This window comes from Serinus canaria, chromosome Z, assembly GCF_022539315.1.
Source record: "Serinus canaria isolate serCan28SL12 chromosome Z, serCan2020, whole genome shotgun sequence".
NCBI classification, from domain to species: Eukaryota; Metazoa; Chordata; class Aves; order Passeriformes; family Fringillidae; genus Serinus; species Serinus canaria.
The window spans coordinates 63,412,028-63,439,959 of NC_066343.1; the positions used below are offsets into that span (position 1 = coordinate 63,412,028).

Genomic DNA, 27,932 nt, shown 5'->3' on the forward strand with positions numbered 1-27,932 from the left:
ATTTTGATCCATCTAGGGATGTGCCACCTGTGTATGAGGAGATGAAACCTGTGAGAATCACTCGGGTGTGAATGGGGAAGGGAAGACATAACTATAGGGTAAATCACAGATTTTGGGGTTTTGGTACAGGGGGGTTATGGAGACAAGATGGAGGAATCAGGGCATGTCACAAGGCTCTAGGTTAATGAAACCTAGCAAATATTTATTTCCGTGCATTGGAGTGCTCCTCAGTTACATTTTAGCTGATCATCACTGTGTTTATAGCAAATCGTTCATGTGAGGTTTCTTGTTTTTTTTTTTTTTTGTTGTTGTTTTTCTTCCTTAACTGCTAGGAAAAGATACTGAGCCTGGTGGAAGTGGAGTGTTTCCTCTGGACCCTGTGGTGGCAGTAGGTTCAGATTTGATGTTTTGTTGTGTCCACGAAGAAGATCAACGCATAACGAATATGACTTATGGATCAAAATCCTATACAATGATGCAACTGAGCCGCCGAAGCCATGCCATCAGAGTGCTAAATGCCAGTGTTTCAAATACCAGCGGAACAAATGTAGTGTGCAGACTCGAAAATGGGTTGGAAGGAAGTGTCGTGTTTGTAGGATGTATGTATCATGATTACTTACCTTTGGAAAATCAAAATAGTTTTGAGACTCTTATGGTTCTGCTAGGAAAAAAATACTATTGTGTATTTTTTCTGTCCTGGGGAAAAAAGTTTTGAAGTTTTGTTATGAAGTTGAATTGGGGATTGTACTTGTTTGATTTCACTGTGGAAAGATTGGCTCATGGAGGAGACACCAAGTATGAAAGGATGAGAAGGTACCCATGTAAGCTGTCTTTAGAACCTGCCCTAGTTCTTTTCTCATTGGTCTCTTGGTCTAAGGTACTTTTTCATGATCTGGAATGCCAAGTATTTTATTGCCATATGAATATTCAACCCCTGTCTCTACCAATCCCTATCAGTTTAGGTTTATGTCTGTTCTAGTATAGTCCGTGACTAGGTGAGAGTAAGAACAAATTGTAAGTGCTAACATTCATTTACCAATCAGTCAAGTGAAGACAACAGTTAAACTTGCAGCAACAACAGAATGCTCATCCAGGGCAGAAGCTCCTTGGGAGCTAACTACAGCAAAGGAAACTAAGGACGATTTCCTGGTCAATCTTCTAAAACATCCTTTTAGTGTTTTCTTTAAAGATCCTGACTCACTGTGTATCTTCTCTGTGTAGCCATGCAAGGCTCAGACATATGTTCAGAAACAGATACCTATTAAAACAAATGACTTAATGTACCTGATTCTTCTTCCCCATAATTGATCACTTTAAAGCTTTTTATGTTTTTTCCTCACATGGAATTTGAGAGTTATCTTCCAATAGCTGCTCATTAGAATCTCATTCCCTATTACAAATGCCTGCCTTTGAACTTAAGGTCCTTGGGTTGAGGAAAAGGACAGGGGAAAACAGAATCATTTTGAAAATGTGTTCCAATCACCAGCCTGTGCATCCTGTCATTGACTTGGTCTGTTAAGGGTTCACTAGGAAATGCAAAACAGAATTAGCCTTTTATTACTTCTCAGTGATATACCATTTTTACGCTATTTGTGTGAATTTGCTTTTGTGGGAAAATCTTCCAGGTATAGATCAAGAATGAAAGCTGTGACAATCCCATAGGATTTCCTTAACTTTTTGTTTTTTTTAGTTGGGATACCAAGTCTTTTTCTTATTGGTGTTTCTTTTTGTAGTACCTGCTTAGCTGGGAGAGGTCTTGTTATGGTCCTCTTGCTGGTGAGGGGAAGAAAAGGTGAAGGAAGTAAATACGTATACTCAACGTTTTGGTTAAGCCAAGGTCTAGCAAAACAGATGTTCTTTTCTGGCTCACTGCTCATAATCTGAGCTAAGTCTGCCGCTGTTGCCTTGTGTGTTAACTCCCCTTCTCTAGGGCACAGAGAAGGGGATATATCTCTATGTGGATATTGTTGCTCTACCTTTAGCATACACTTTTTCCGTTTCATACATCTCAAGTGTACAAGACCTGAAATAAGTGCTCTGCCTAGTCTCACATTTGCATGGTTACCCTCTCTGTTGGGAGTACTGCCCATCTTTTCCAACAAGGCACTCCGTGCTGCTCTAGTATGGACACAAAGAACAAGACTTAAAAGGAAAAGATGGACACTTCCAAAGCTGTGGTGAGGAGGATGAGCCATTCAGAGCTTGCTTTAATTTTCAAATTCAGTTTGGAATTCACGCTAAAGGGACTTATTTTCTTGACACGACTTGCTTGGAGAATTCAAAGCAGTGGTGGGGCTGGCGTGTTAGAAAATGTGACGCACAGCCAACAGCATTCCTGCATTGCTCAGCAGCTGAACTGATGCTCAGAATTTCAGAAAACTCTTGGCAGAGTTTCAGTGAAACACTTCCAGGTCAAAGCCTGGAGCTTGTGAACATGTTTGCATGAGATTTGCCAGATTACCCACCCACTTAGAATTCTAGAGTCAAGTGTTAGTCAGATGGGGCTGATAATTATCCATCTATTTTATTGTCATTTTTTTAAGCATATTACTTCTGTGGTTGGAGTGTAGCCATTGCCATGTATTTTTGAAGCATGCAATCTAGACCCAGCAAAACAAAAGAGCAATGCTTTCAGGAAGCCAGTAACCCAAATGTCACACTAGGATGGCAAAATGTCAGCTAATGGTTTTGGTTTCCTTTCATGCTGCAGATGCTCCTGATATTCCCCAAAACCTCAGCTGTGAAACACCCAACTTTTTGATAATAAAATGCACCTGGGAACCAGGCAGGCCCAGTGGACTTTATGGAGAACGAAGAACAAAGTACAGTTTATTTGAAAGGTAAAATTTATCAGCACTACAAGGAGTAAAAAGGATACAATTGGAATACCTCCATTGCTGCCTGGGACTTACTGCACCATACTTATTTAAATGTGATTGCTTAGAGCCTAAAGTATTTTCCAAGAGATTCAGCAAGCTGTACCTAAACTAAATTTGGAAAACCCGGGTCTAGCCATGCAAAATTCCAGTGGGAATTAAGGATAACTTTCCCTAAGGTTTATACCACTATGAATCCACAATCAGATAAAGGGCTTAGTGTATCAGGCTGCTACCAACATGTAGAACAAGACCAGTAAGAAAATACTGGGAGATAGTAGGAGGCAGTCACTAAGTTTTAATTTTTTTATTTGAAACCTGGGTCAGGTCATTTCAGACATTTACTGAGCTTCTGCTAAGCGGGATGACAGAAGTTCACTGAGAAATAATTGCAAGACAGGTCGTGGGGCATTTCCCAAATGCCACTGGGGAAAATAGCAGTTAGCCTCCTGCCGTTAAGAATTAGACCAAGCAGAGTAAATGTTAAAACATTGAAAAGGACAAACTGGTGGTTGTGAAACCATAACACTGGTTTCACCCACGGGAAGCAGTCAACTAGTGTCCTACTACATAGTCTTTGAGGCCAAGCCATGCAAAGCCTTAAAAAAGAAGAAATATTGAAATAGTACTTGCAAAGTGCTACCACTTCCTTGGTGGTTGTGATTAGAAGTTAGTGAGGAGTTAGCAAAACTCCCATGGTGAGAGGAGGCTCTTGTGTCATTCCAAAAGAGCAGTCAGGGAAAGAAGCCACGACAGGCCTGAGTCACACAAAATGATGAGAAATGGAGTCTCATGGTGGCTCAGAAGTACCCTGGAGGCAATGAAGTTTGAGTTACAGTCAGAGATGTCATCTAGAGTGCCAGTGCTAAAAAAGCCACTGGGCAGGGTGCAAAGAGGTGGTCAAAACAGGGCAGATATTCACAGGAAAGGAGCTGCAGTCATTGCCCATATTCATCTTATAAGTAATAACGTTGTCCAGTCTTGTTTTGCTCAGCCAAAATTTGTGAGATTAATATGATGCATTTCAGGATAAATACCCTGATCCTTGTTGTCAGCCCATGCTGAACTATAGAGTGCAGTATGGAGGGAGCTCAGAGCTCAGCTAGAACACAGTAAAAATGCCTGAAAGAATAAGTTAGTTAAATTTGTGCTACTGAATGAGAGGCTTACACAAATTGTAATTAAAACAGATACATGTACATATGTACAGATACACAATTTAGGTTTTTAATGCTAAAGATGCACCACTGTTCTTGTTATCAGACTGCCTCTCCTGCTTTTAATTAAAAGACAGCCGGGACTAGTGGATGTATTCCAGGTAACAAACCTGAGTTCATATTTGACAGGGCTTATAGAAAGACAATGTGTGTAGCATCTCACTAGTTCACAAAGCAATTAAGAAAATTCTTTAAATGCAAATGTATGCTGATCTGAACAAAGATACATTAAATTGGAATCTTAGCTGTGACTTGTAAGGTGGTTTTACAGGACCTACCTGTTTTCCAGGCTTTTGAGAAGTGAGAGAATGGAAATGTTATGCTAGTGGAAGAGGAGAGTTTCACATGAGAACAGGGCAAGTCATGACTGACGCCACTTTAACCTGCGTTGTGGTGTTAGATATGCCTCTGCAATCAAATCATTCTGTAAGCCGTGTGAACTGAACCCATCATTCTGTACCATGTTTTCAGTCTACACTTGTGATTGTTACCAGGAATTAACTTACTCAAAAACTAAGCTTTTCCCTCCTCTCTTTACTTTACAGAACATCTGGTAAAAATGTTTCATGCGAAGTCAATGAAGTGAGCAGAGACCATGTTTGTGGCTTTCCAGTACTGCCTGATCAAAAAACCTATGATTTCATATTAGGTGTCTCCAATCCTATCGGACAAGCACAGTCATCTCTTTTGGTTGATATAACTCAAAGAGGTAAGACTTATGGCTTACAAAGGGAAAAATATATTTCCTACATGCTGTTTGTTAATTTTGGGTATGAAGAGCTCTGTCATGGTACACTTTTCATTATTTTCCTTAATTGTCACTAGATTATTACCATATTCAATAATTTGAACTTGAATAATTTGAAAACAACTCAGGGCATGTCATGAGGCAAAGATGAGCTGTACAGGGAGATGCCAACAGCAGTGCTGCCCAGTTGGACAGACTGCTGTATGATAAATTCTAATATGTGATCTAATAATTGGACAGCTGCTGTTTATCATGGAATCCCAGAGTGGCTGGGGTTGGAAGGGACCTTAAGAATCATTTAGTTCCAGCACAGCACACAAACTCCCCATGCCCCACTTCCTGCCATGGACAGGGATGCCACACACTGGATCAGGTTGCTCAGGTTGCCCTATCCAGCCTTGCCTTGAGCACTTCCAGGGATGGAGCATCCATGGCTTCTCTGAGCAAGTTTATGTTTTGTTTCATATTCTATTACACATCAACAATTGAAATTTAGCTGTCAGTTTATAAACCTGTATGTAAATTGCCCTGTATTTCAGTGTCTGCTTATACGACAAAATATTACACAGTTTTACAGCAGCAGGATTTGGAGCATAAAATAAAAAATAACATGAAAAGAAAGAAGGAAATATCAGGACTATTGTGTCCTATTGGTAATAGCCTTGATCATCTGTCGTCAGGGTTTGGAGAAAGAAGTAACTTCTCTCATTTAGACCTTTAGTTTAAAAAAGGAAAGGAAGATGACCACCTCTGTAGTGCTGCCTTCACCACCCTTTTCTCCTCCACAGGCACAGCTGAGATTTCAGGGATTCCTACTGGTTACAGTATTCTGTTGTTCTCCAAGAAACTGAATTAAATATGAGAATAGTACATTTTTTTGTCCAGATCCCAGTTCAACTAGCCTGAGATTAGAATTGTCAGAGTGAATTGACAGAGTTGAGAAAAGCATAATTTGTTTATGTTAATCATTACCTGGGCTGTTTCACACCCAGGTGATATGCTGCTGTTTCCTATTTGTTTCCTTTTCTTTCTTTCCTGCACTGTCCAGTTAATTCCCAAAGCACAGTACATATTTCCTTATGGTATTTGGACCAAATCCAACAGTAGATATTTTTTTTTCTCTGATAGCTGTGAATGTTAGTGCTGAATATTGCTGAAAAACTTTATTAAGGGAATTTTGGGGTGGGGTCATTTAGGAATCCTCCTTTGTCCTGGTCTGCAGATTTTAAGTACTAATTTAAAAAGTTCATAGAAGTTGAGCAAAGTTCAGTAAACTTCATCCATCACCTGTAGTCACGTGAAATAGCTGGTGTTTCACTCTTTTGATAAAATCAGTTAGGAGGAAAAATGTTTTTCTGTGTCTCAACTCCCTATTATCTGTGCAATACAATCGGTCTTAAGTAAATCTGCTTCCATATTTGATAGCTGAGAAGATAGTCAGGAATGAGAGTGCTTGCAGGTGCTTTCACAGCACCAGTTTTCCCAGTTGCTGACTGAAACACTTATCCTTCTGAGTCTCTCTGATCTTCTGAAATAAGATTTTTCTAAACTATAGTAAATGGGATTTTTTCTTGTTACTGAAGGTTTTTTCTTTATATTTTAAGTTCATCCAAAAGCCCCAGAAAAGTTGACTGTTACTGGGAGCAACTCTACAAGCATCCAACTGCGTTGGTTTATAAATGGCAGCTTTGCTGAGACCAGGCTTCTGTGTCAAATTGAAATTAGCAGTAGTCACTCTGAGAGAAAACTGGTAAGAATTGCTTTTAAACAAATGCTAAACAAATGCTTTTTTGCTTTTGATCAAATGCTAAACTTTTTCACTGAACTAATCACATTTCAAATTTATTTCTCACTAAGAGCTTCATTCTGATGGTCTTATTAAATCATTAATGTAGTAATGAGTAGAAGTTGATTTACTAAAGTAAGAAAAATTCCTGCTCATCTCTGCTATTGCCTGTTTTGGTTGATTGGTTGGGTTTTTTTTTGTTTTGAACACTAGAGAAACGCCAAATTATGCACCACATTACTTGGTACCTGAAAAGTGCTTTATGCTGATCTTTTAGGTAACAGTCCATGTGCTTTGTCCTTCCTGGTGCAAGGTCTATTAACACACTCTTGTTCCAGGATGCATTGCTGCCCTGCAGACTTCCACACCGGCTGTTTCAGGTCTTGAAGTCTGCAGTTGAATTTCTCCCTTTATTTTTTTCCCCTCAGAGAACAGTTCATTTGTTTGCTATCAGCAGCTGCTAAACATGCTCGTATGTCAGTGATGCATAGGCAGGTTAGGGAAAGATTCTCTCATGGGATGTAGCAGTAGCTAAACTCCAGTTTACCTGGAATAATTTCTGCAGCATGAAGTTAGTGTGGGGGACCTGTCTCATTGGAGAAGCCTAATGAGAAGTGTGTTTTCAGCTGGCCTGAGGTTTACCCCCAGTTTCTTTGTGTGCACATATGTCTGATCATTTCAAGTAGGCACATAGTGAATTCTCAAATAGGTCTTGGTGCACAGAGCCTGAATTTTTAATGTGAGCACATTAACCTCGGAGGCTTCTTTTTGCAATGCTTGTTTGATTTTTAGCAATATTCTCTTAGCCTCTGCACTTAGATGCTAGCTGGGCGCAGCTGTTGACCACAGCCTTGAATATCGTAAATCAAACCACAGAAATGATGCAGCTAAGACTGAAGATAATCATTATGTGCATGCCTCCAAAATAAGAGGGTGCATGCTCTCTAAGTATATTTTTAAAATACTTTCAGAGCACTTAATAGATGCAGAAGCCTTAAGCTTTTATATTTTTTGTGTAATAACATGTGTTAAGTAATACCAGAGATTAGGTACTGCAAAAGGAACTCAGATATTTTTGGAATTTGCAGCTCAAAACCTGAGGCATGGACTCATTTGTGAACTCTGCTGCTGCATCAATCATCTGGGATAGTGGAAAAGGATCAGGACTTACACTTCCACAGCAGTTTAATTCCCTTTACCTGTATCAGAGTCCTCACCCACAGATATTTTGTATGCAGCAAACAGCTTGGCAGAAGCTTTTATAGCTTTGTTTTATGGTTGCTGGTTACTTAATAAAAAAACTCCAGAAGTTCCTTGTCACAAAAGTAGCTGTGAAATTGCAATGGGGTTTTACATGGCATTTTGAGGATGTTTTCAGAAGCATTTCCATCCGCATGAGAGATTGTTGGCTTTTCTAGTATATTTCAAGTTGTTATTTGGCTTTTCTATTATTTTTCAAATTGTCATTTGGCTTTAGAAATGCACAATTAGTTGCATCTTAAAGTCACTTGGAGTCCAGTTTTTGGCAGCTGTGATGCACATGTGGGATAATTAGATTCAGTAAAAAATATTCCTGGGCTTGGGATTTCTTTAAAGAATTGGGAAATTGAAATGCTCTCTAGACTCACACCACTTTAAGAATAATAGGAAAGACTAGACCTGTCATAAAAGCTGTGAACTGAGATCACCTGGGTAGGACCTGGATAATGTCTTCTGAAGGAAAAATGAAGGCAGCAGACTGCATGATAAACATCCTGCTCAAGCAGACTGTCTTTAGTGAACTTCTGTACATGTCTCATAGGAAAAAGACCTTTGTCCCCACAGTCTGATGTGCATGTGTTCAGTGGGAGTGTGGGTTCTGAACACCAGAATTCTGGACCGCCCCATGTGAGCAGTTTTGATGCATATGGGAGAGAGATGGACTGAATGGGATAGATGGGAAACAATCACCTGCTGTTGTGTGCAGAGCTCACCCTGTAGAAGAATAATCCATGTTGCTGCTCCTTTTTGCACGTTACTGTATGCTTCAATTTCTGTCTTTATAGAACTTTATTTTGGTGGATCTCTGAAGTTTTTATTTAGGGCGACTGCATGGGACATTTTTTTCCCACTATTTTTTCATAGGGGTTGACTGCAGCTTTGACAGTGTCAGTATTTTTGGGGGACAAAAAACCCTCACTTTTTTAGGTGTTGACTAGCAGTGTAATTTTGGAGGAAAAAATACACATATCATGTCAATTTCTGTAAATTTTGAACAGCACAATGTCTCCATACCTGGGCGGAAATCTTCAACTTACACAGCTCAGCTGAATGCATTGCACCCTGACACCAAATACCAGCTCAGGGTGCGCTGCTCGTCTGCTGACCACTTCTGGAGGTGGAGTGACTGGAGTAGGGGGGTGGAGCAGACAACATCAGAAGCCCGTAAGTTCATCTAACTTAATGATAAAATACTGAACTTGTAGAGATACATATTTTAAAATTAGTCATCTAAAAAATCGTAACTTTTCAATAGATGGTAAACTGTCTACTGTGCTACTGGGGCAAAATACTATCACTCTTATTTTTTTATTTAGCTCCTGCAAGAGGACCGGATATCTGGAGAGAGAGAAGTCCTTCTGGTGAAAGCCTAATAGTCTTCTGGAAGGTAGATAGAACATGTAAAATATTATGTAATGTAATTGTACAAAAAACTATTTACTTTTATACATTTATAAACATATATAAACATTTATAAATTAGTAAAGTTTATAGTCAATAAACCAGACTGCTTTTCTTGACTTTTTATAGAACCGTCTATTGAGACAAATATTTTTCCCCAAATAAGAATGTTATTAAAGTTTTATAATTTAAACATCACTTTGAGAAGCATTTCACATGAAGAAATAAATGTTTTATACATCTGAGTTGAAAATTAAAAACTTAGGAATTTACATGTTAATTCTCAAAGTCACATTGAGTTACCTTTTTTTGCCTTATAATCTTACACCATCATCAGACTAGATCAGGAACACTAAATTCATCTTATCCTGTGTCGTCTTCTTTATATCGCATGTTGGTTCTAATGCACTCTTCATCTGTTCATAGCCCTTATCCCTTTCTGAAACCCATGGAAAAATAGTGTCTCATGAAGTGTCCTGCTACATGCTAGAGAGACTACTGGAGCGTAAAGTAGTCTCTGAACCCTCAAACAGTACTGAGATAAAACTTGGAAAAAGTGACTGTGTAATTAGCGTTGTAGCCAGAAACCATGCGGGCTCATCTCCCCCTTCCAGGATAACAAGCGTGGAACTTCCAAGTGGTGAGTGCTCCCAGCTGAGAGTTAAACACCTTCAAAGCTTGGGGAATATCTAGGAGAGTTTGTTTATTGAAAAATAATGCTTTGTTTGTTTGTGTTTATTTCCCCACGCAAATCTCCTGGGTGGGGGGGGACAAATGCTGCTTTGCTTTTGGAGTAGTGTCTCACCAGTTAATTGTGTTCTTTACATAAAATAAAGATGATAATGTGCAGTCTTTACAGCTGTTTGTGCTTTTCAAAAGCACTGGTGTGGATCCCTGATATTTAGGGAGCTCAGTGTATTTCTGTGTGTTCTTGTTGAGACACTGAGAAGTGTTACATGCCAAAGAGATTCAGAAGTTTTGGAGGTGTTGTGTGGCTTTTTAAGGCGAGAACTGTCCGTTCAGTGCCTGTGAGCTCTGTAGGAGAATATTAATTGGACTGGTTAGTAAAGTGCTGGCATTCTTGTGCTAGGGAGCCAGTATTTGAAAAGGAGGTAGGGCTTTAGCTTCCCAATTAAAACACTGCTACTCTTGCTGAGGGCTTTGTAAAGGGAAATAGCTGAGCCAGATAATGATTTTCTGCTCTTAACACTGAGCTTGCAGAGTAGATAATATTGCAAAGTAGTTATTGAGAGTCCATGCTTCCCTGAGCACCAAACCTTTAGCTCCATATCTTGCTGATACTCTGCAGGGAGGACAGATTCACACAGCAAGTCCTGTCTCCACTTGTTTGCCAGGAGCATTCATGGGTCTGCTTCTCCTTGCGTACCTGGAGAGCAGGTGTCACAGTTGGTTGTCTGGCAGCTCAGGTTCTGGTAAGACATGGCCATCTCTCATAGGAAGAAATGTGTTCTGGCTGAGATTCACAGAGAGATGAAAAAACAAGTTTGTTTCTGTGTAAAGGAAAACTATGTGAAATACTATGTTTCTTGTGCTCCTCCAAAACAAAGAATCACAGAACAGGTTGGAAGGGCCCACAGTCCAACCTCCTCATCCAAGCAGGGCCATCCCAGAGCACAGCACAGGATTGTATCCCGATGGTGCTTGGGTATCTCCAGTAAGGCAGACTCCACAACCTCTCTGGGCAACCTGTCCCAGTGCCTGGTCACTGCACAGGAAAGTTCTTCCTCATGTTCATGTTCCTGTGCATCGGTTTCTGTCCTATTGCTTGGCACTATGAAACAGAGCCTGTTCCCTCCTCTGTCCCCTCCCTGCAGGCTTTGACAGACACTGATGAGTTCTCCTCTCAGTTGGCTCTTGTAGAGGCTGAACAGGCCCAGCTCCCTCAGCCTGTCCTCATAAGAGAGATGCTCCAGTGCCTTAAGCATCTTTGTTGCCCTCCGCTGGACCCATGCCAGGAACTCCATGACTCTGTTGTCCTGAGGAGCCCAGAACTGAGCACAGCTCATTGATGCTAATACCTGGTAGTATATTCTTAGTCTGCCCATTGGAGGGAAAAGTAACTATATGGGGCAGTTGATTTGAAGTGCTTTTATAGTTCTCCTTCAGCAGAGAAAGAGTCAGGCTCTGGACGTCAAAGAGGTCTCTGTAAGAGGTTTGTGGTGTGGGAGAGCTGATGGCAGCTAGAGCTTTGCATTCATTTATAGATTTCTCTTAGATGTCTGAGGTTCCCTTTGGTGTTACCCAACTTGTACTCATTAAAGATTTGCTCCCAAGTTGGTATAGGAATTGAGTCACTGACTGGAGTCATACAAGATGACTCATTCAAAGAACAGGATGACATTTTTGCCCAGACATCTTTTCTGGCTTCTTCCTGTGTGCAGTCTGTAAGTGCTTTTAATGTCAATAAGAGAGCAGAGGGTCTGAAGCTGGAGTTTATGAAAACTGAAAACACAAACAAAGGATAACACTGCCATAATTAATTTGTCACTTTCTTTGAACAGTGCTCTGTAGAGAGTTCAGGCATATAATCTGGCTGATCCAGGCTCCCCTACCACAGTAGTGTTCTAGTGCTAGTAGTTATTTGCTCTTCTAGTCTAGGTTGCAGCTATAAATACACCAAAATGAGCTGTACTGCCCATGTGAATTTCTAGTCATCTAGCTCAGAAAATAAGGTGGAGTGTGGTGTATTTAAGTGGTTTTTAGACAGTATGTGATTACTGTCAGGAAATAACTCTTTTCTGTAAATAGAAAAATTAAAGTCTCCTTATTAGAAATATGATCTTTTCCAGCATCACATAAATGTAGTTTCACTGGATGCATAGTAGTTTTTCTGGGGAAAGTATCAAGGCCCTTGTGGAGTTGATTTGCTTTTATTATTTGTGTGTCTTTTTCTTGCCAGGAGCAAGCTACAAAACAATTGTACACATAACTGTATGCTAAGATTATTTAGAAATAGACAGTCCTTTGACATTTGCAGCACATCTGTGAGAGTAAAGTTTTCACAGCACTAATTCTTAAAAACTGTCCTTGCCCTTCAGCCTTCTCTAGTTTATGGCTTTAATAAAATGAAATAATAGACTCAATGGGGAGCATAAATGAGAACACTGAAAAAGGAAAACTGAAACCCTGAGATTGTTTTTGCAGATCTGTCTTGGGGCCACCCCTTTTGTGGTGGCTTTTGGAAACCATCCCTTAGCTCTGCAGGGTCCCATGTGACGGACAGCCATGGAAGGCAGCTGCAGGAATTAGAAGCTGTTCCCAGATCTGATCACTTCACAAGGACAGCTAGACCTTTGATAATCAGAAACAAGAAAAATAGACTAAAGGCAAAGCTTTTTTTTTTTTTCTTTCTTGTATAATTTACCCTTGGTAGACTGAAGCCTCCATAAGGTTCACCAGGGACATGATTATTGCTGTTGATTCTTCATGAAAAATGGTTGTCTGTGGTTGGGCGAGTGACAGCAAGACACTTTGAAAGAAACACAAAGCAAACCATTTGATGAAATGACAGCAGGAATTTACAGCTGGAGGCTCCTGCCAGATTGGTGTCAATTCATATTTAAACCTGACATCTGCTGTAAATCCTTACCTTGAAAAAGTGCTTTTTAAGCCAGTACTGAGATGCTGCATTTCTCTTCATCGTACTTAAGGCCAGCTGAGGGATTTGCTGCAGGCTATGTCTGATTCTGAGCACTCCAGAAAGCTCAGCTGAGTGCACTGCTTCAAATTCTCAGTTCACTCGTGCCTCTCATTCCTAGAAATGACTGCCCCTAGAAATGACTGCCATTTATAAAGCCATTGTGCTGTGGCTGCAAGGCTTTCTTTCATCTTGGGCTTGAGAAAAGTGTCTGCTCTTTGATGGATTTTTTTGTCATCTTTGTTGCAGACAATGTCACAACAGATCAGGCCGTGGCAATGGGGAATGGAATTAATATTTCTTGGGATTCTTACCCCAACATGACATGTGGCTACATAGTAAAATGGTGTCATTCATCTGGGTCTGAACCCTGTAGTGTGGACTGGCAGAAGTTTCCTTCAAATACAACAAATGCAGTGATAAAATCTGGTAAGTCAGAATACTTTCTTGTGAGTCTTTCTGATTGAAATCCTGAGCAGCAAGTGGAATGAGAGCAGTTGAAGCTATAGGTTGCAGATTGTTTGACTCCTGTGTACTTCTGTAAATAAATGAATTTCTTGGTACTGTGTTTATTTTAATTTCTTACACAGTCTTGCCAAATCCAAATACCAGTCTTGACTTAACTTTTATCATCCTGTGTTTATTAACTGTTTTGAAATTACCTCTTCTAGCTGTACACCACAATTTCCTAACTCAGCCTAATGCATACTGGTTAATCTAGAGTTAGGGGTTTTATTTGGATTCTAAGCATAAACAGTGCTGCTCAGGATGGGAGAAGACTAATCCGTTGTTTTTACATGAGATAGATTTTTTTAAGTGTGACCTCCATCTGCTGGCTTGCTGACAACTATTGAAATTTCCTGGAACAGGGCACATTCCAGGTCTCTAGATGCTGGTGGGCAGATCAGGGAAATGAAATTCAGCTGTGGTGGGACTAGTAGCAGCAGAAGAGGAAAGAGTAAACCCATTAAAGATGTGGGATTTTTTTCTCTGCTTTCTATAAGCGTATATATTTGCCTTTTAGAGGAATTTAAAGTCTCCATTCAAGGAAACAACTTGGAGCTGTGTACATAGGAAAGTTGAGGGGGAGTGAGACCTGGAAGAATGGGGGCAATATGTTTTTCTGTCTGTAATTACAACACTGTGTCCATGTTGTTTCTGTTTGTGCTAGCTAGAGATTTCTTTTTTTTAAGCAGACAATAGTGTGTCTGTCCAATGATGCCCTGCTTTACTCCTGAGCTCTTCGCTGGGATGGTTCTTGCAGCATGTGACTCTTTTATGACTTATCCAGCTGCTAGGGCTGGGCTCAAGCTGGCAAATCCACCTCTGCTCTTAGTCCTGCTAAGAGAATCCCTCAGGCTCGACCTGAACTCTTGCAAAACCAAGTTGACTTCTGTGTAGTTCCACAGTGGTATCTTGTTTAGAAAAAGTCTTGAAAGCAGTGTACAGCCCTGACTTGAGAAAATCCCAGAAAGTGGTAAATTATTTACACATTATAGCATCAAATATCTGTGTTTCCACCAAAGACATGGGAAGCATAAATGTGATGACTATCTGTCTTTTGAAGTCAGTTCTGGACTGAAGTTCATTGCTAAGTTGTTTCACTGTCACTTCTGAGAGTTTTCTGCCTATCTTTTGTACTATTGCTCCAGTAAGCCTGGTTATTTCAAAATGCATTTGAGGAGGCAGGATCTACATGGCTGCTGTGGGAGGAAAGGAAAGGGATTATTTCTGGTAACTTCAATTTGTGTTTCCCCATGGAAAGGGCAATTTATGCAATTTGAGTAGCTTGTTTTGAATCCTCTTTGTTTAGTACTAAACTTTCTCTGGGAGCTAGGTTTGGTTACTGCTTCTAAACCACATCTGATGGCAGAGCTTTTGGAGAAATTACAAGTAGGAATGGCATTTATACCAGTATACTTTGTAATTTTTTAATATGTATTTATATATCTGCATCATATGAAATCTAAAAGCATCATTCTTCTGAAGTGAAATATTCTTACAGCAATTTTCTCTTGCAGCTCTGTTCAAACCTGGCGTGAGATACAACTTTTCTCTGTATGGCTGCAAATCCATGGGATATCAGTTGTTGAAAAACATAACTGGGTATATGAAAGAGCTGCGTGAGTTCACTTTTATCGTTCAGGATCTCTGAACTTAGTTTGTGTCTATTTTTTTAGCTCAATGTTGGCAGAAGACTGAGAGCAGAATCTCTATGCAGTACTACTGACTTCTGTTTGTTCTCTGTGTATAACTGTAACACATTTCTCCAGCCACTTGCAGTTCCAAGCATATGCAATAACCCTGTGTTCTCCAGCTTGTGCGGTGGTACAGAGTGTCACAGCAATTCACAGCCATAATTTGAACCACATGGCTGTGGTCCCTTCTACACAAGAGGAGGCAACTTTTTTGATTCATCAGGTCCCAGTAAACTTGAAAGAACATTTGTTACAGCTCAGCAAATATAAAAAGTATCCATAACATTTCTGTTTGAAAGCACTTCTTAGATCCAGAGCACAACCACTTTGAGAATCCCAGTTGTATCTGTCCTACACCAACCCTCTCTGGGTAACTGGGTTTTGACCCAGTGCTGAGCTTTGCTGGCCTGAAGATGCATTAGTGTCTGAATGTTTTCTGTTCCCAGGTGCCTGGACATGACTTTGCCCTTTAACACCACAGCTGTATTGTATTGTATTGTATTGAATTGTAACTACAGCACCCATTTCACTTTGAAGTTTAACGTGTTTTCTGCTAAAATAGTTTGCCTAGAAAACTGAACTGCTAACATAATCTGAGTCCTTGGAAATGGTGTTGTTTATTTCATTGCTAAGGTTGAAGGTGAGGTTAAGGCAATTTTACCAGAAACTCAATTTTCAGTCATTTGTATTTCTGCAAAAATTCCTAAAGGTTTCCCAGAAAAGTTTTCCATGTGTGTTATGAGCAGATCAGACACAAGTTTTCAAGATACAAAGACTTTGAGGGACTAAAAATGCATTGAATGTGCAGAAGAAACTTATTAGGAACTGAAAAATGCACAAGAGCATAGATTCATTCTAAAACTTCAGATTTGCCTTTGGACAGATAACCGTCAAGAGAAAAATGGATGCATTCTTAAACATGAGTTCAGCCATGCTGGATCAAAGCCAAATGTCAGGCTAAGTCCTGACATTATACATGGCCATATGCACTGTCTGCTGTAACACTTTAAGTAGGCTTCAGGTATTGGAATAAGGACTTGTGTAAACTGCAAAGAGTAGTTTTTTAAGATGAGATGGTAAAATTGTGTAGTTTTTTAGTTTTAAGACAGGCTCTGAGTTAAGCTCTGTAAAAGCTAATATGTATCCTCTGAGTGTTTAAACAATCTTTTGGGGTTTGTTGCAGGAAGAAGGGTATTTACATGTATGGGTCTGTAAGAGAGTTGACAAAAGAGAAATTTTTCTTCTAGCACTTCTTAGTAGCTAATACTGTAGTAATTATTAACAATTAGTCCAACATAGCTGTATTTTTCTAGACCCCTGCTAAGTCTTTCACACATACTTTAGAGTGACGAAAAGGCTGGAAAATGCTAGATACAAAATAAAACTGGTTGAATACTTAAAATGTTTCAGCATTTTATGATAAGGTAATTTCTTACTGGTTTCTTCCTTCATAATTCTCCCTACAGCTCCAAAAACTGCACCAAATTTTATTGTTGAAGAAACTTCTTCAGATTCTATATTGGTAAAATGGGAAGACATTCCTATTGAAGAATGCCGAGGATTTCTAAAAGGATATCTTCTTTCCTTTGCAAAAGGTGAAAAAGATGCTTTAAAGCCTAGACTTTCAGAATCAGGTAAGTTAATTGTGTGTATTGCAACTTCCTTGCTTACATCTTTCCTTTTTATTTTTAAATAATTTTATTTCACCTAAATAAAAAAGATGCTTTAATGATAATTCAGTTGCATTACTCACTGTTATAATTTGCTTCTGATATGTGACAAAGGCATTTAAAATGCCTTTGTGTGATTAGCCCAGTTGTTTTGTAATATAAAGCAAAAGTTGGAGAAAACCCTGTCTCACTGAGGCCATGAAGTAATGCAGTGATTAAGTGGCAATGTGTCATGCTGTCCTGTGCTCAGATACCGTGGGTAGATGAGGTGGGGAGGTTACATGGCCGTATTTAATAGGGTATATTCTTCCAGTGCCTGTCCTGTCAGGACTGAAGCCCGACTGACATTCATGAGGACACGCAGGAGAGCAATGAAATGAAGTCAGTCTGCAGCAGCAGCACCACACTTCTGTGCTGCTTGGTGCTGTGTAAGCGAGCAGCATTGCGAGGCTTCTTTATTTCAGTTTTTCTTTACACAGACTGTGCTTCTGATTTCATCTGCTCACTTCAAGACAGTTTTACTAAAGCTGGGGTTGTCTTCTTGAATCCTTTCTTAGGAAGTTATGCTTTTCTTACTGTTTCCAAACAAACAGGGAATCCAGAACTTAAAGTTAACAATATCACTGACTTAACAAAGAAGTCTATGAAAATACTTGATCTTCAAGGCAAAACGAGTTACCAGCTGGAACTACAAGCCTACACTGCCGGGGGGTTGAGCCCTCCAAACAGCCTCTATGTGGTGACAAAGGAAGACTGTAAGTTGATTATCCCTGTTCAGACATATCCCTGTCTTTAGCACAGGGGCTGTACAATGTTTATAAAGCTGAGTTTATTTTGTTGGTTTATGGGTTTTTCTCTGGTCCTGTAGGTGGTTTGGGCCTGCAGTCTAATTTTTACCTTTATTTAGTTGGTTATTTATGAATACAAAAATACAGTTCAGAGTGAGGGAAAGATCCTTTTCTGTTACGGCTACTTTGTAGTTCATGGTAATCTATGCACAAAAAATAACTTCTAACCTGTTACTAAATATAGTGGAGTCTGAGCTTAGTTGTCTCAAACAGACAGTTGTTTTTGTCAGGTTTCCCATGATGAATATCTGCTAATACATGGTGGGAAGAAAGACACTGTAGAAATATTTATCGGTTTCAGAGTTGTAAACAGATCCTTCTCTGCTTTGAATTCAGTTTTACTGATCCCTTGACAGAAGAAAACAGAGAAAGACAATTACAAAAAATAGATTGACTTGAATAAGAGAAAAGAAGTGTTTCCTATGAAGGACTAAACACTGGGGTGCAACTAAAATACGTGAAAATCAAGCTTGAGGCATTTAATATCAATGGAAGAAGGCAGTGGAGCTCTGTTGAAGCTAAAGCTCAGGGATTGGAAGCATTGTAAAACATATAAAAGACAATGCTGTTTATGCAATTAGTTGTTGGCCTAGAAGAGCCATTACCAGAAACTGGGCCAGCTCAGGTAGCATGAAAGTGCAGTGCCAGTGCTTAGTGAGAACAGAATCACCATACCAACGAGTCTTGTGCAACACATGAATCCTTCTGTAATTAAACAATCAGAGAGAAATATCTGCTGATTCCTGTAGTTATCACTGAATCTGTGAATTCCAGCAAAGGGGAAGGGTGATGGTGTAGGTCGCTGTTTGCAGACCACTGCATTAGCTGAGTTTAATGGAATGATCTTTAACTGGGGGGAATATTATAAAAGGCATAAAACTTACTGGTAACATTGCATATATATTTACTGTCTTCCCTTTTTCTTATGCCCCAGCTGTAGGATTAATCATTGCAATTCTCATCCCCGTTGCAGTGGTGGTGCTGCTTGGAGTGTTGGCCAGCATCTTCTGCTACCGAAAGAGGGAATGGTAAATGCCTGCGTCGGGTTCTCATCTATTCCTGGAAGTGTTTGCTTCAGTGCTAGGGTTTTCCATGATTTTAGTTACTCCCTGTTTTCTCTATATACCCAAAGATGTTAGTGGACTTTGTTCAAAGGTGGGTGGCAAAAACACCATGTGGAAGGTGAGGGAGAAACTGAGCTGGAGGGAGGTCAGAGGGAGGAATGCAAAAAGTTTTTGCAGGAGCCTGTCTTCCAGTGAGCACCATTTATAAACAGTTCCTAAATGGAAATAACTGGTGACATACTGTAATTTGTGTGCCCTCTGCAAACAAAGATAGACATACCATCTTCAACTTTTAGTAAATGTGCCATATTAAATTCCCAACTTAAAAAAAAAAAGGTTGCTGTTTTTTCCATTATACTCAGTGAAAGTTTAACACACTAAATCTTTGCACCAGATGTCTTCAGTATTCTGAGTTAAAGGGAAGTGTCCTGACTTCTTTTCTGTATTAAGAATCTGTTTCAGGCCTTGCTATCTTTATAATAGTTTATTCTTTCCACTTTGAAGGATTAAAGAAACATTTTATCCAGAAATCCCAAATCCTGAGAACAGTAAGGCACTGCAGTTTCAGAGGAACATCTGTGAGGTAACCTTTATTTTAAATCTATTATTTTAAGCTTCTAAAAGATAAAACCAGTTACAGAATTCTTTTGCAAACTTTGACTCATCTGTTCCAATTGTAGAAAAAAACTCTGTGGCAGGGGGAAACAAGCCAATTTACTGAGTAACTTCTGTCAGGTGCTATCTAGAGCTTTGTTGTTGTTAATGTAGTTAACAGTGTTTGAACTAGGAAAGGACTGTTGCATTTCTCTTCTTTCAGCTAATGAGAAGTGTCAGTACCTGATAAGAATATGGGAGTAACTCGCCCATCTTTGTTGAAGTATTAGAAGAAGCAGGAAGTATGGAGATCTGCCGTATCCCATTATCCTGGTAGATACATTTGTTGGAGATGGGAAGAATATTTAAACAGCCTTCAGGAATGGGTTGTACAAAGACAAGATTTGGAGAAAGTTCTTAAACATATACTGCAAGATCTCAAGTCTCTTTAATTTGCATAAAATACTTCTAACATTAACAGGAATGTGAGCCAGAAATGATAAACTCCTTTTTCTTTTTAATGTATTGTACTCGTGGCCATGGGATAAGTACAATTCACAAGCCACCAAAGTTGCTGTAATTTTGGGAACTTGTTGCTTTCAGGTTTTCCAGATCTTTTTAGCTTAGTGTCTCCCCCTTCTCCTTTTTCTCATTTCAGGGGAATAAGACACTTAAAACACTGGAAATGAACCCGTGCACCCCCAACAGTGTTGAAGTGGTGGAAACACAGTCTACAGCTCCTAAGATTGAAGACACAGAGATGATGTCCCCAGCAGCAGAGACCATTGTGCCTGAAGATGGCTCTGACTCAGAAATGGAAAATCACGTTGTTGTCTCCTACTGCCCCCCTATCATTGAAGAGGAGATCTCAAATCCCCCTACAGATGAACCTGGGGGGTCATCTCAGGTGGTTTACATTGACATCCAGTCAATGTATCAGCCTCAAATTAAACCAGAGGAGGAGCCAGAAATAGACTTAGTGACTACAGCAGGCTACAAGCCACAAATGCAGCTCTCTATCAATGCTCTGAAAATAGAGGGTCATTCACCTGTGGAGGAAGAATTGGATAAAACTGCAGGTTACAGACCTCAAGCAAACACAAACACGTGGAACATGGGCACTCCAGACTCTCCTGGATCAGTTGAAAGCAACAATGAAAATGCATCTTTTGGGAGCCCATGTTCAATTAATTCCCGACAGTTTCTGCTGCCCCCAAAAGATGATGAAGACTCTCCTAAACCCATTAACACAGGGTGGTCCTTCACACACTTTTTTCAGAACAAACCAAATGATTAACAGTGAGTCCTCATTGCACGTGAACCTGCCTTCCGAATAAGCTTTTATTCCTGATATTGTAAAGAAAGGAAGAAGAAAAGTGCAAAAGGCATGAATTATTCTTGGAGACAGTCAGCAGAAGTTCTACTAAGCTGAATGTTACCATGTTTAAGTTAGTCAAAGTGTTAATATTCCATTGTAATAGGGGCTGAGAGGCCAAAATTATAGCAATTTAGTTATTACTCTAGTAAAATTTATTGGGTTTAAGGGGTTTTGAATTTACAGCCCCTGATAATTATAGTCAAAGAACTCTGCCTACCTTCACACAGTGCTCCAAGATAAACATGGTCTCATGCAACTTATAACTTGGAAAGATTGCTTTGCTTTGTTGTAGTTGTTCTCAACTGTGCAGACTCAAATGCAGCACCAACAGATTTCCTTACTGAAGGTTTAATTTATAGCAAATCTCAGCCTAAGACTCAGAAACTATGTGGTTGGAAACTGTTGAGATCTTTTACCTAGTTATGAACAATGAACAAATGAGAGTGCTATTTTTTTTCTTCTCCTGTATGGAAGGTTATTGTCACTGTTTAACACTTACAAAGCAATGGCCATTCAAATCTGTTGCTTTTTGACTAGACACTAATTTCTGTACCTACTGTACAATGTTTATTAAATGTTTGACTCAGGGGTACAAACTTGGGGAAAAGAAGTGTAACACTGATTGAAACCTCAACAAAGTTTAAAACTTCCTTTTTTTAAAAAAAAACTTAGAATGCTCAATATTTTTTCTATTTTTTGGTTAAAGAGTTAATCTTGCCTTATGTATTGCACTAATACATTTTGTATTTCATAGCTTCTGCTCCAGATCTCCTGCTTTGAAGTGGTACAGTAGTCCATTCACCCTCAGTGTTCAGCAGTCTTTGCACTATGCAGTAATGTAAGCCATGGGGAAATCTCTGTCTACTCACCTTAGCAGCTGAAGCAGTTTGGCACATGAAATTAGAGGTAGTAGGACTAGGTCCTTGAGGAGAAATTGCTTTTTGGATGGTCTTTATTGTATTAGCTTTGTATTACCTGCTGCCTGGCTGATCTTTGATCTTACCTGTCAACCCAACAGGACCTGCTATACAAATCCTACCTTGGAGTACAAGTAGGATTTCTCTAGTGGCAGGGAGAAACCCATGGAGGTCTTAGTGCCTCTAATTCTACCTCTCCTTTACCAGATATGTGATGCAAAGAAAGCTTAAATTATGTACATTTGTGTGCTTAAAGGAGTGTTTAGAACAATCATCTTTTAAAATACTTGTTTTCCCATGTGCATCTCTAGACAACTGTAACATTTCACTGTGTAAATTTCAGTCTGTGGCATACATGAATTTCACTAGCTTACAGGAGAAACTTTTGAAAAATTTACCTGTTTCTTGCTGTAAAACTGTGGGGAGGCATCAGATGTTAAAAGAGCTTGATCAAAAAGGGTCTCCATAAAGTTCTAACCAACTTTTTTTTTCCATCTCCATTTCCTTAGCTACTGTGTTTTGTATAGGGTTTGGATTGTTGTTTGGTTTTGGGTTTTGTTTTGTGGTTTGTTTTTTTTTTAAATAAATAAGACATGGGAATGGTTTTCTAAAGAAAATACATAAGGAGACTGAATTGGCTGGGCTGCTAGTTGTAAAGGTGTGAGAGTAGACCAGGAGGATGACTTGACAGACATTTGGTCTCCAAACCACATGATCTGGCCATCAAAATAAAACCAAGCATACGGTTAAACCTAATCACAGCAATGGGTGGTTCAGTTTCAAAGGCTGGCCTGTCTCTGGCATCTCCATAGGATGAAAGTGTAGAGGTGTTTCAAAACTGACGAAAAGGCAAAGCACTAAATAGTTATCATAATAGGTAACACCTTCCTGTGTGTGCCTCCCAGAAGAGTGAACAACAGATTAATCTGCAGGTCTGGCAGAGTGCAAGGTGTCTCTGAAAGGACAGAAAGTGGACATAGGATTCATCTGTTGAGTCTTTGAGTTAGCACGGCTGCACGTGGAAAGACAGGCAGTGCAAAGAGCTGGTGTCCATTTGTGCCCAAGCATCAGCACAAGTGTCATAGCATATTACATAGAACATTAAACTAACACATGAAAGGAAGCGGTTAAGCCCTTGGTGATTGATAGCTGGGAGGAGGCTAAATCCTAATAGTAACAACTGTTTTTCATAATTATTGTTTATTAGAGTATTTCTTTTCACTAGTGTAGATTTGGCTTAATGTGTCCATCTCCTAAGATGAATTTTAGCTTTTGCTGCTATATGCTTTTAATTGAAAGCAGATGATGTCATGGACAGCGTGTATGGGTAGTGGTTAGGGGGTTTTTTTTATATATAGAGCAGATTCTCAGTACAGAGGAGCAGTCAATATTGTATGGTGATCCAACTGAAAAAAAAAAACCTCTGTAGCAGAACAGCTGACCATGAAGAATAACTGTACATTTCATATGGCTGTGTATTGCAAGAAACAAAATCAAACTGCCGTTTGAGAGAACTAGTAATTTTTAATTGGAGACTGGAAATCAAGGCAGCTGCAGAGAACACACAGATCTGTAACAGAAAGCCGTTTAGAACCATTCTCAGTGTTCACGTGGTGAATCACTTATACATAAGCATCACATACTCAGGTTTCCCAGTGTGCTGCTCCTCCTATTCAGTAAAGACAACAACATTTAAAATTGCTTAATTTCTTAGTGATTAGGTAAGGAAAAGCTCCAAATGCATGTTCTGCCTCAATGTGGGTCTTATAAACTCTGTCTGACCTAGTTATTCATCTCCTTTTTTTTTCCTTTTTTTTAAAATTTTTGACTCTATACCTGGTCTTCTGACTTTCCGGATGCAGGTCAGAAAGGTCCTTTAACGGCATTGGCTTCAGTAAGAAGAGTGGGGCAGATGTTGGAGAGACAAAAGCTTGTGCAGCATCTGTAGGGTCATTGTTGCTTAATGCTGATGAGCCAGTAAGCAGTTGTCATTCCAGCACTTGAAAGCTCAACTGCTTCACCTCTGTGGTTTCCTTTGAGAGCCTCTTCATGTCTGTCTTTCAAATGCCTGTCTCAGATCTTCAGCAGTGAATTCAGATGCATAGGGAGAGATGGTCTGCTAATGGGATCAGCCACCCGTAGGTACATGGAGCAGTAGGGATGAATGACAAGGACAGTCAGGGAACAGACTTGCTTTCTGAGCCCAAGTGCCATGATAAACCAGTGAAGCATCTTTAGGAATGTCTTTGAACCAAATATTCTTTCAAAGCATGGTGCTCTCTCATAGCCTGTAAATGCTTTGATAACAGTTGTAAGTTTCAGAGGGGATCAGATTCTTTGTATTAGTGCCTTCTAGCTTCCTGATGAGCCTTTTCGGACAAGTTTTTTTCTGAAAAATATCTTAGAAATCCTAAAGTTTAAACAGCATTTCCTTACCATCCGTTTGTGAAAAAATCTTACCATTTATTGAACATTTATTTTTAGTTCTTTTGCCTTTTTACTTCATTTTTTAGAAGAGTAGAAAGTGCAGCTTTAAAAAATAAATTAAAAAGAACCAAACAAAAAGCAAAACCCAACAACTTCCAGAAGGGATATGACCAGAATGGATTGTGTCATGCCTAACTTCAGTCCTCCAGAGTCAGTGTTCAGAGATGTAGGGAATTAATGCCAAGCAGTTGCTTTCTGAAGTAAGTCGTTGGTTCTGCTGCTTTTTATTTTTGAGCCATGCCTGTCATATGTGACAGTTTAAGTTTTGTAATGGGTTTCTGTACTGTTCACTGTATGTGTGGAACATCAGTCACATTTGATGTATCATTGTGCACTCTCTTATTTGACACATTCATTATTTTTGGTTTTTTGACATGGCCGAGGTCTAGGATCTCAAGCTTGTGTTAGATTTTTCGGATGGTAGCTCTGAATGTGATATACCTCACAGAACTACTAGTTAATATATCAACAAAATAGTAAGCTAATATTACAGGCAGGCAGTGAATTACCTCCTCTGCTATGCAGTGGCTGTGTAGGCAGACCTAGAACCCGATAACTACATTTGCTGTCTTTATTATCTCTAGTTGCTGCTTTCATGGGTAAACCATTTCCAAAGGGAGCCAGTCGCTGTGCAGTTTGTCATGGCACAATTGGCAGATGCGCCGCATTTCTTCATTTTTGGTTTATGTGGGGGACCAGAACTTTACTTTGCTAGGGACGTGGCAGCAGCACGCTTCTGCTGACCTCAAGCTTTAGGCTGCTCTGAAGAGGCATTTTCAAGTCACCTTTTTATGTTGTTGTTGATAGGTTCATCTGGGTAAAGCTTAGTGCTGTGGTGTTTCCTGTGATCATGAGGACACTCAGTTGAACATGAATAGGAGCAAAAAGGAAAGCGACTGGGTGCACTGGAGAGAGAAGGTGGTTAGACATCACTCTGAAAAGGCAATGATAAATTGTGTGCTCTGTTTTTAAATAAATACTGCTTTGTAAATAGAATACTTGTATCCCTACAACTAGATAGAAATATAGTAAAATAATTTGACAGATATTAAAAAAATGTAACATTTAGAGAATGAGATTGCTAACAAGGCTCTGTGTACCATAAATCTTTGAAGAACTTCCCATGTAAATAGCATCTTATGTTCTGCCACAGACTTTGATGAAGACTTCAGTGCGAATGACATTTAATATTTATAACACTAAGTCCTAACCCTTTATGCACACATGTGCTTGCATCATCATGTGCCTAGGTGCATATGGCAGAGGAAGTCGGCTTACAATTGCCAAAGTGATTTTTTTGAAGTCCTGTACATGACTATATACCTTCTGAGACAGTTTTGTCTAGAGGAAGCACCTGCCGTCTTGTGCTCCTCCCAACACACTTTGCAACACTTATGGTGCTGTGCATTAAATGGTGCCCTCTGTGGATGATGCTCAAAGATGCTGTTGGCTGTTGGCAGTATTTGTTGGTTTTTTCCCTCGTCTTTTCTTTAGTCAGCCTGGAAACACAGTCCCAGACCCCAAATGCTAGACAAGGATTCAGAAGTGTTTGAGTGTTCAGTTCCCTTATGTTTAAGACTGTCTTAGATATCTCATTAGGAGCTGTAAAATAGTTTCTTCCACCACAATTTTCTTTCCCCTCCCCCATTTATATAACTCTGGATTTTCCACAGTGTTTCTAAGATAGCCCAGTGTTTGTTTCCTTTTAGCATGTTATACAAACAAACCTCAGATGATATTGGCAGGCTTTCTGTAACTTTATAAGTTGTCCCAGTGTGCATGACAATACTTCTCCCCCACAAAACCATCTATTAATTCCTTCTGCTTTTACAATTGAAAAAAAAAAAAAAACAACTCCAGATGACTTCTGGGTTTTGGAGGGCAGAGGCTCAGCATCCCCACGCAGGTGAGCTGGTCTAATGGCAGGGTGTTTCATGAGAGGATGGGGTTAATCCCTCTCCAGTCTCACTCTCTTCTTGTGACAGCACTGTCCAGGTGACTTTGTGATACACCAGAGTAGATGACACCCTTGGTTTTCAGTGTGATACCTAACAAAATCTCTAGGACAGTCCCAAATCTGCATTTTGACTGAAGCAAGCTTCAGTGGAGATTTATGGACAACTTCCACTTGAAGGCTCAATACCTTTGCAGCTCACTTGGTGTCATGTTGTGCGAAAGGTAGTGAGCAAAACTAACCCAGGAACAAAGAAAAAAGTGAAATTTTCACTTTTTCATTACTTGGATTACAAAAAATTTAAAAATAAATAGCTCAAGCAGGGCAAAGTAAAATAGAAACGTCACACCCTTTAGTAGTAATTCAGTCAAAAAAGAATCCTTGAACATCACTCTGTCAATGTTTTCTAAATGTGCTTCAAGAATGGCTTTGGAAACATTTTACGTTTTGATAGCATGTCAAAAGTTTGTAAAGCTGGGGATAACAAAAAGAGAAGAAAACTGAATCATATCTATCTGAAATCCTATTTGAAGGTAACAGCAATTTGAACTTTGGGCCTGTTGTGGCACACAAAACATCAGAACTGGTGGAATCATACAGGTCACCTGAAAAAACCACACAACATTGTACTATAATGCTGTAACTTTAAACATATACTGTGAATAGGTTCAATGTTTTTTTTAGCTCTTTTTATACCATATTTTTTACAGCATAAATAATTTGCTTAGAGATGTTTTTTATGTTCTGTTTTTATGAAGATTTTAATGGACTTTTGTTTAATACTAGTGAAAATATTGTTCGCCAATTTGACATAGTCATCTATGGAAATTAATTCTGAGAATAAATCAGTAGATTGAGCTGAAAAAATAGTCTTCATAACACACTAAATCTAATAAGTCGTTCAGCATATTTTTGTTGCTGAATGATACTGAAATTTTCCAGCTTCCAAATCTGCTATTGAAAAATAACTTCTTTCACAATTTTAGCAAAATCATCACAAGGCACTTTAATGAAGCTGTAGCATGCCAAGTAAAATACTGATTCAACAAAGTGTATCAATATGAAAATTTATCAGCTAAGCAGTTAAACAATGCATGCTTAAAAAAGGAAGCATGGGATCATGTTGGGGATATAATATTTCAGTGTGGCAGTTGACATTTAAGACTAACCTAACACTAAGATAAAACTTTGCATACATTTTAAACCTAGTTTGCTTGCTTGATGTAACTCCTGTTGTATTGCTTGGGTGTCTAAAAGTAAGCATGTGTTTAACAATTTTGCCATAGTATTGCCATGAAATTTAATAAATATATTTTCTTACACTCTTATATGTCTTCATATTCTTTGCTTTCCCATTTATTTTTTAATTAAGAGTTAAATTCTGCTCATGCCCCAGTACAAACAGAGTTATTTGAATTTTGTGCCAGAGTAAATATCCACAGGATCTAGCAAGCTCAGCCTTGCCTTCCTGATAGGCAGCGTGGATAGTAACAAATACTCCCCACGCGGCTTCTCCTCAGCACAACAGACCCCACCATTTCCAAGGCCCACTGAAGCCCTCCTGGTCTTGGTGTACAATGCAGGGATTGGAAAAAGTCCAGGTCACTTACCTGTGTCCTCCTTGGCTTGTGGCTGTAACACAGCTGGGGTTTGATAAGTGATCCCTCTGCACGCCAGGGCTGAGGGTGTGCAGGCATCAGCCCCTGCAGACTCCGCATGGGGGACATCCCTGTGCTGGGATGAAGGGCATGTGGGCAGGATGAAGGGGCCCAGGCTGTGCACTGTAGGGGTGGTTTGGGTGGTGTGGGACACTTCCTCAGCATGCTTTAGTAGAACTGAGATGACCAAGGAATGGTCGTGGCCTTATGTTTGAGGC

General features: G+C 39.5%; 1 protein-coding gene across 4 annotated transcripts in view; it reads left to right on the forward strand.

Moving 5' to 3' along the window:
• Window positions 1-27,384, forward strand: part of LIFR (LIF receptor subunit alpha) — an 86,965-nt gene extending 59,581 nt beyond the window's left edge. For all 4 annotated transcript variants that reach the window (XM_030236778.2, XM_030236777.2, XM_030236776.2 and 1 more), the window contains 14 exons: window positions 333-599; window positions 2,711-2,840; window positions 4,639-4,802; window positions 6,446-6,591; window positions 8,886-9,051; window positions 9,204-9,274; window positions 9,715-9,928; window positions 13,196-13,375; window positions 14,968-15,069; window positions 16,611-16,778; window positions 17,408-17,569; window positions 18,597-18,690; window positions 19,231-19,309; window positions 19,979-27,384. In XM_030236778.2, coding sequence (XP_030092638.1) covers window positions 333-599; window positions 2,711-2,840; window positions 4,639-4,802; window positions 6,446-6,591; window positions 8,886-9,051; window positions 9,204-9,274; window positions 9,715-9,928; window positions 13,196-13,375; window positions 14,968-15,069; window positions 16,611-16,778; window positions 17,408-17,569; window positions 18,597-18,690; window positions 19,231-19,309; window positions 19,979-20,617 — 2,582 coding nt within the window. In that variant the 3' untranslated portion in view covers window positions 20,618-27,384. The remainder of the gene's footprint in view (window positions 1-332; window positions 600-2,710; window positions 2,841-4,638; window positions 4,803-6,445; window positions 6,592-8,885; window positions 9,052-9,203; window positions 9,275-9,714; window positions 9,929-13,195; window positions 13,376-14,967; window positions 15,070-16,610; window positions 16,779-17,407; window positions 17,570-18,596; window positions 18,691-19,230; window positions 19,310-19,978) is intronic.
• Window positions 27,385-27,932: the final 548 nt, after the last annotated feature.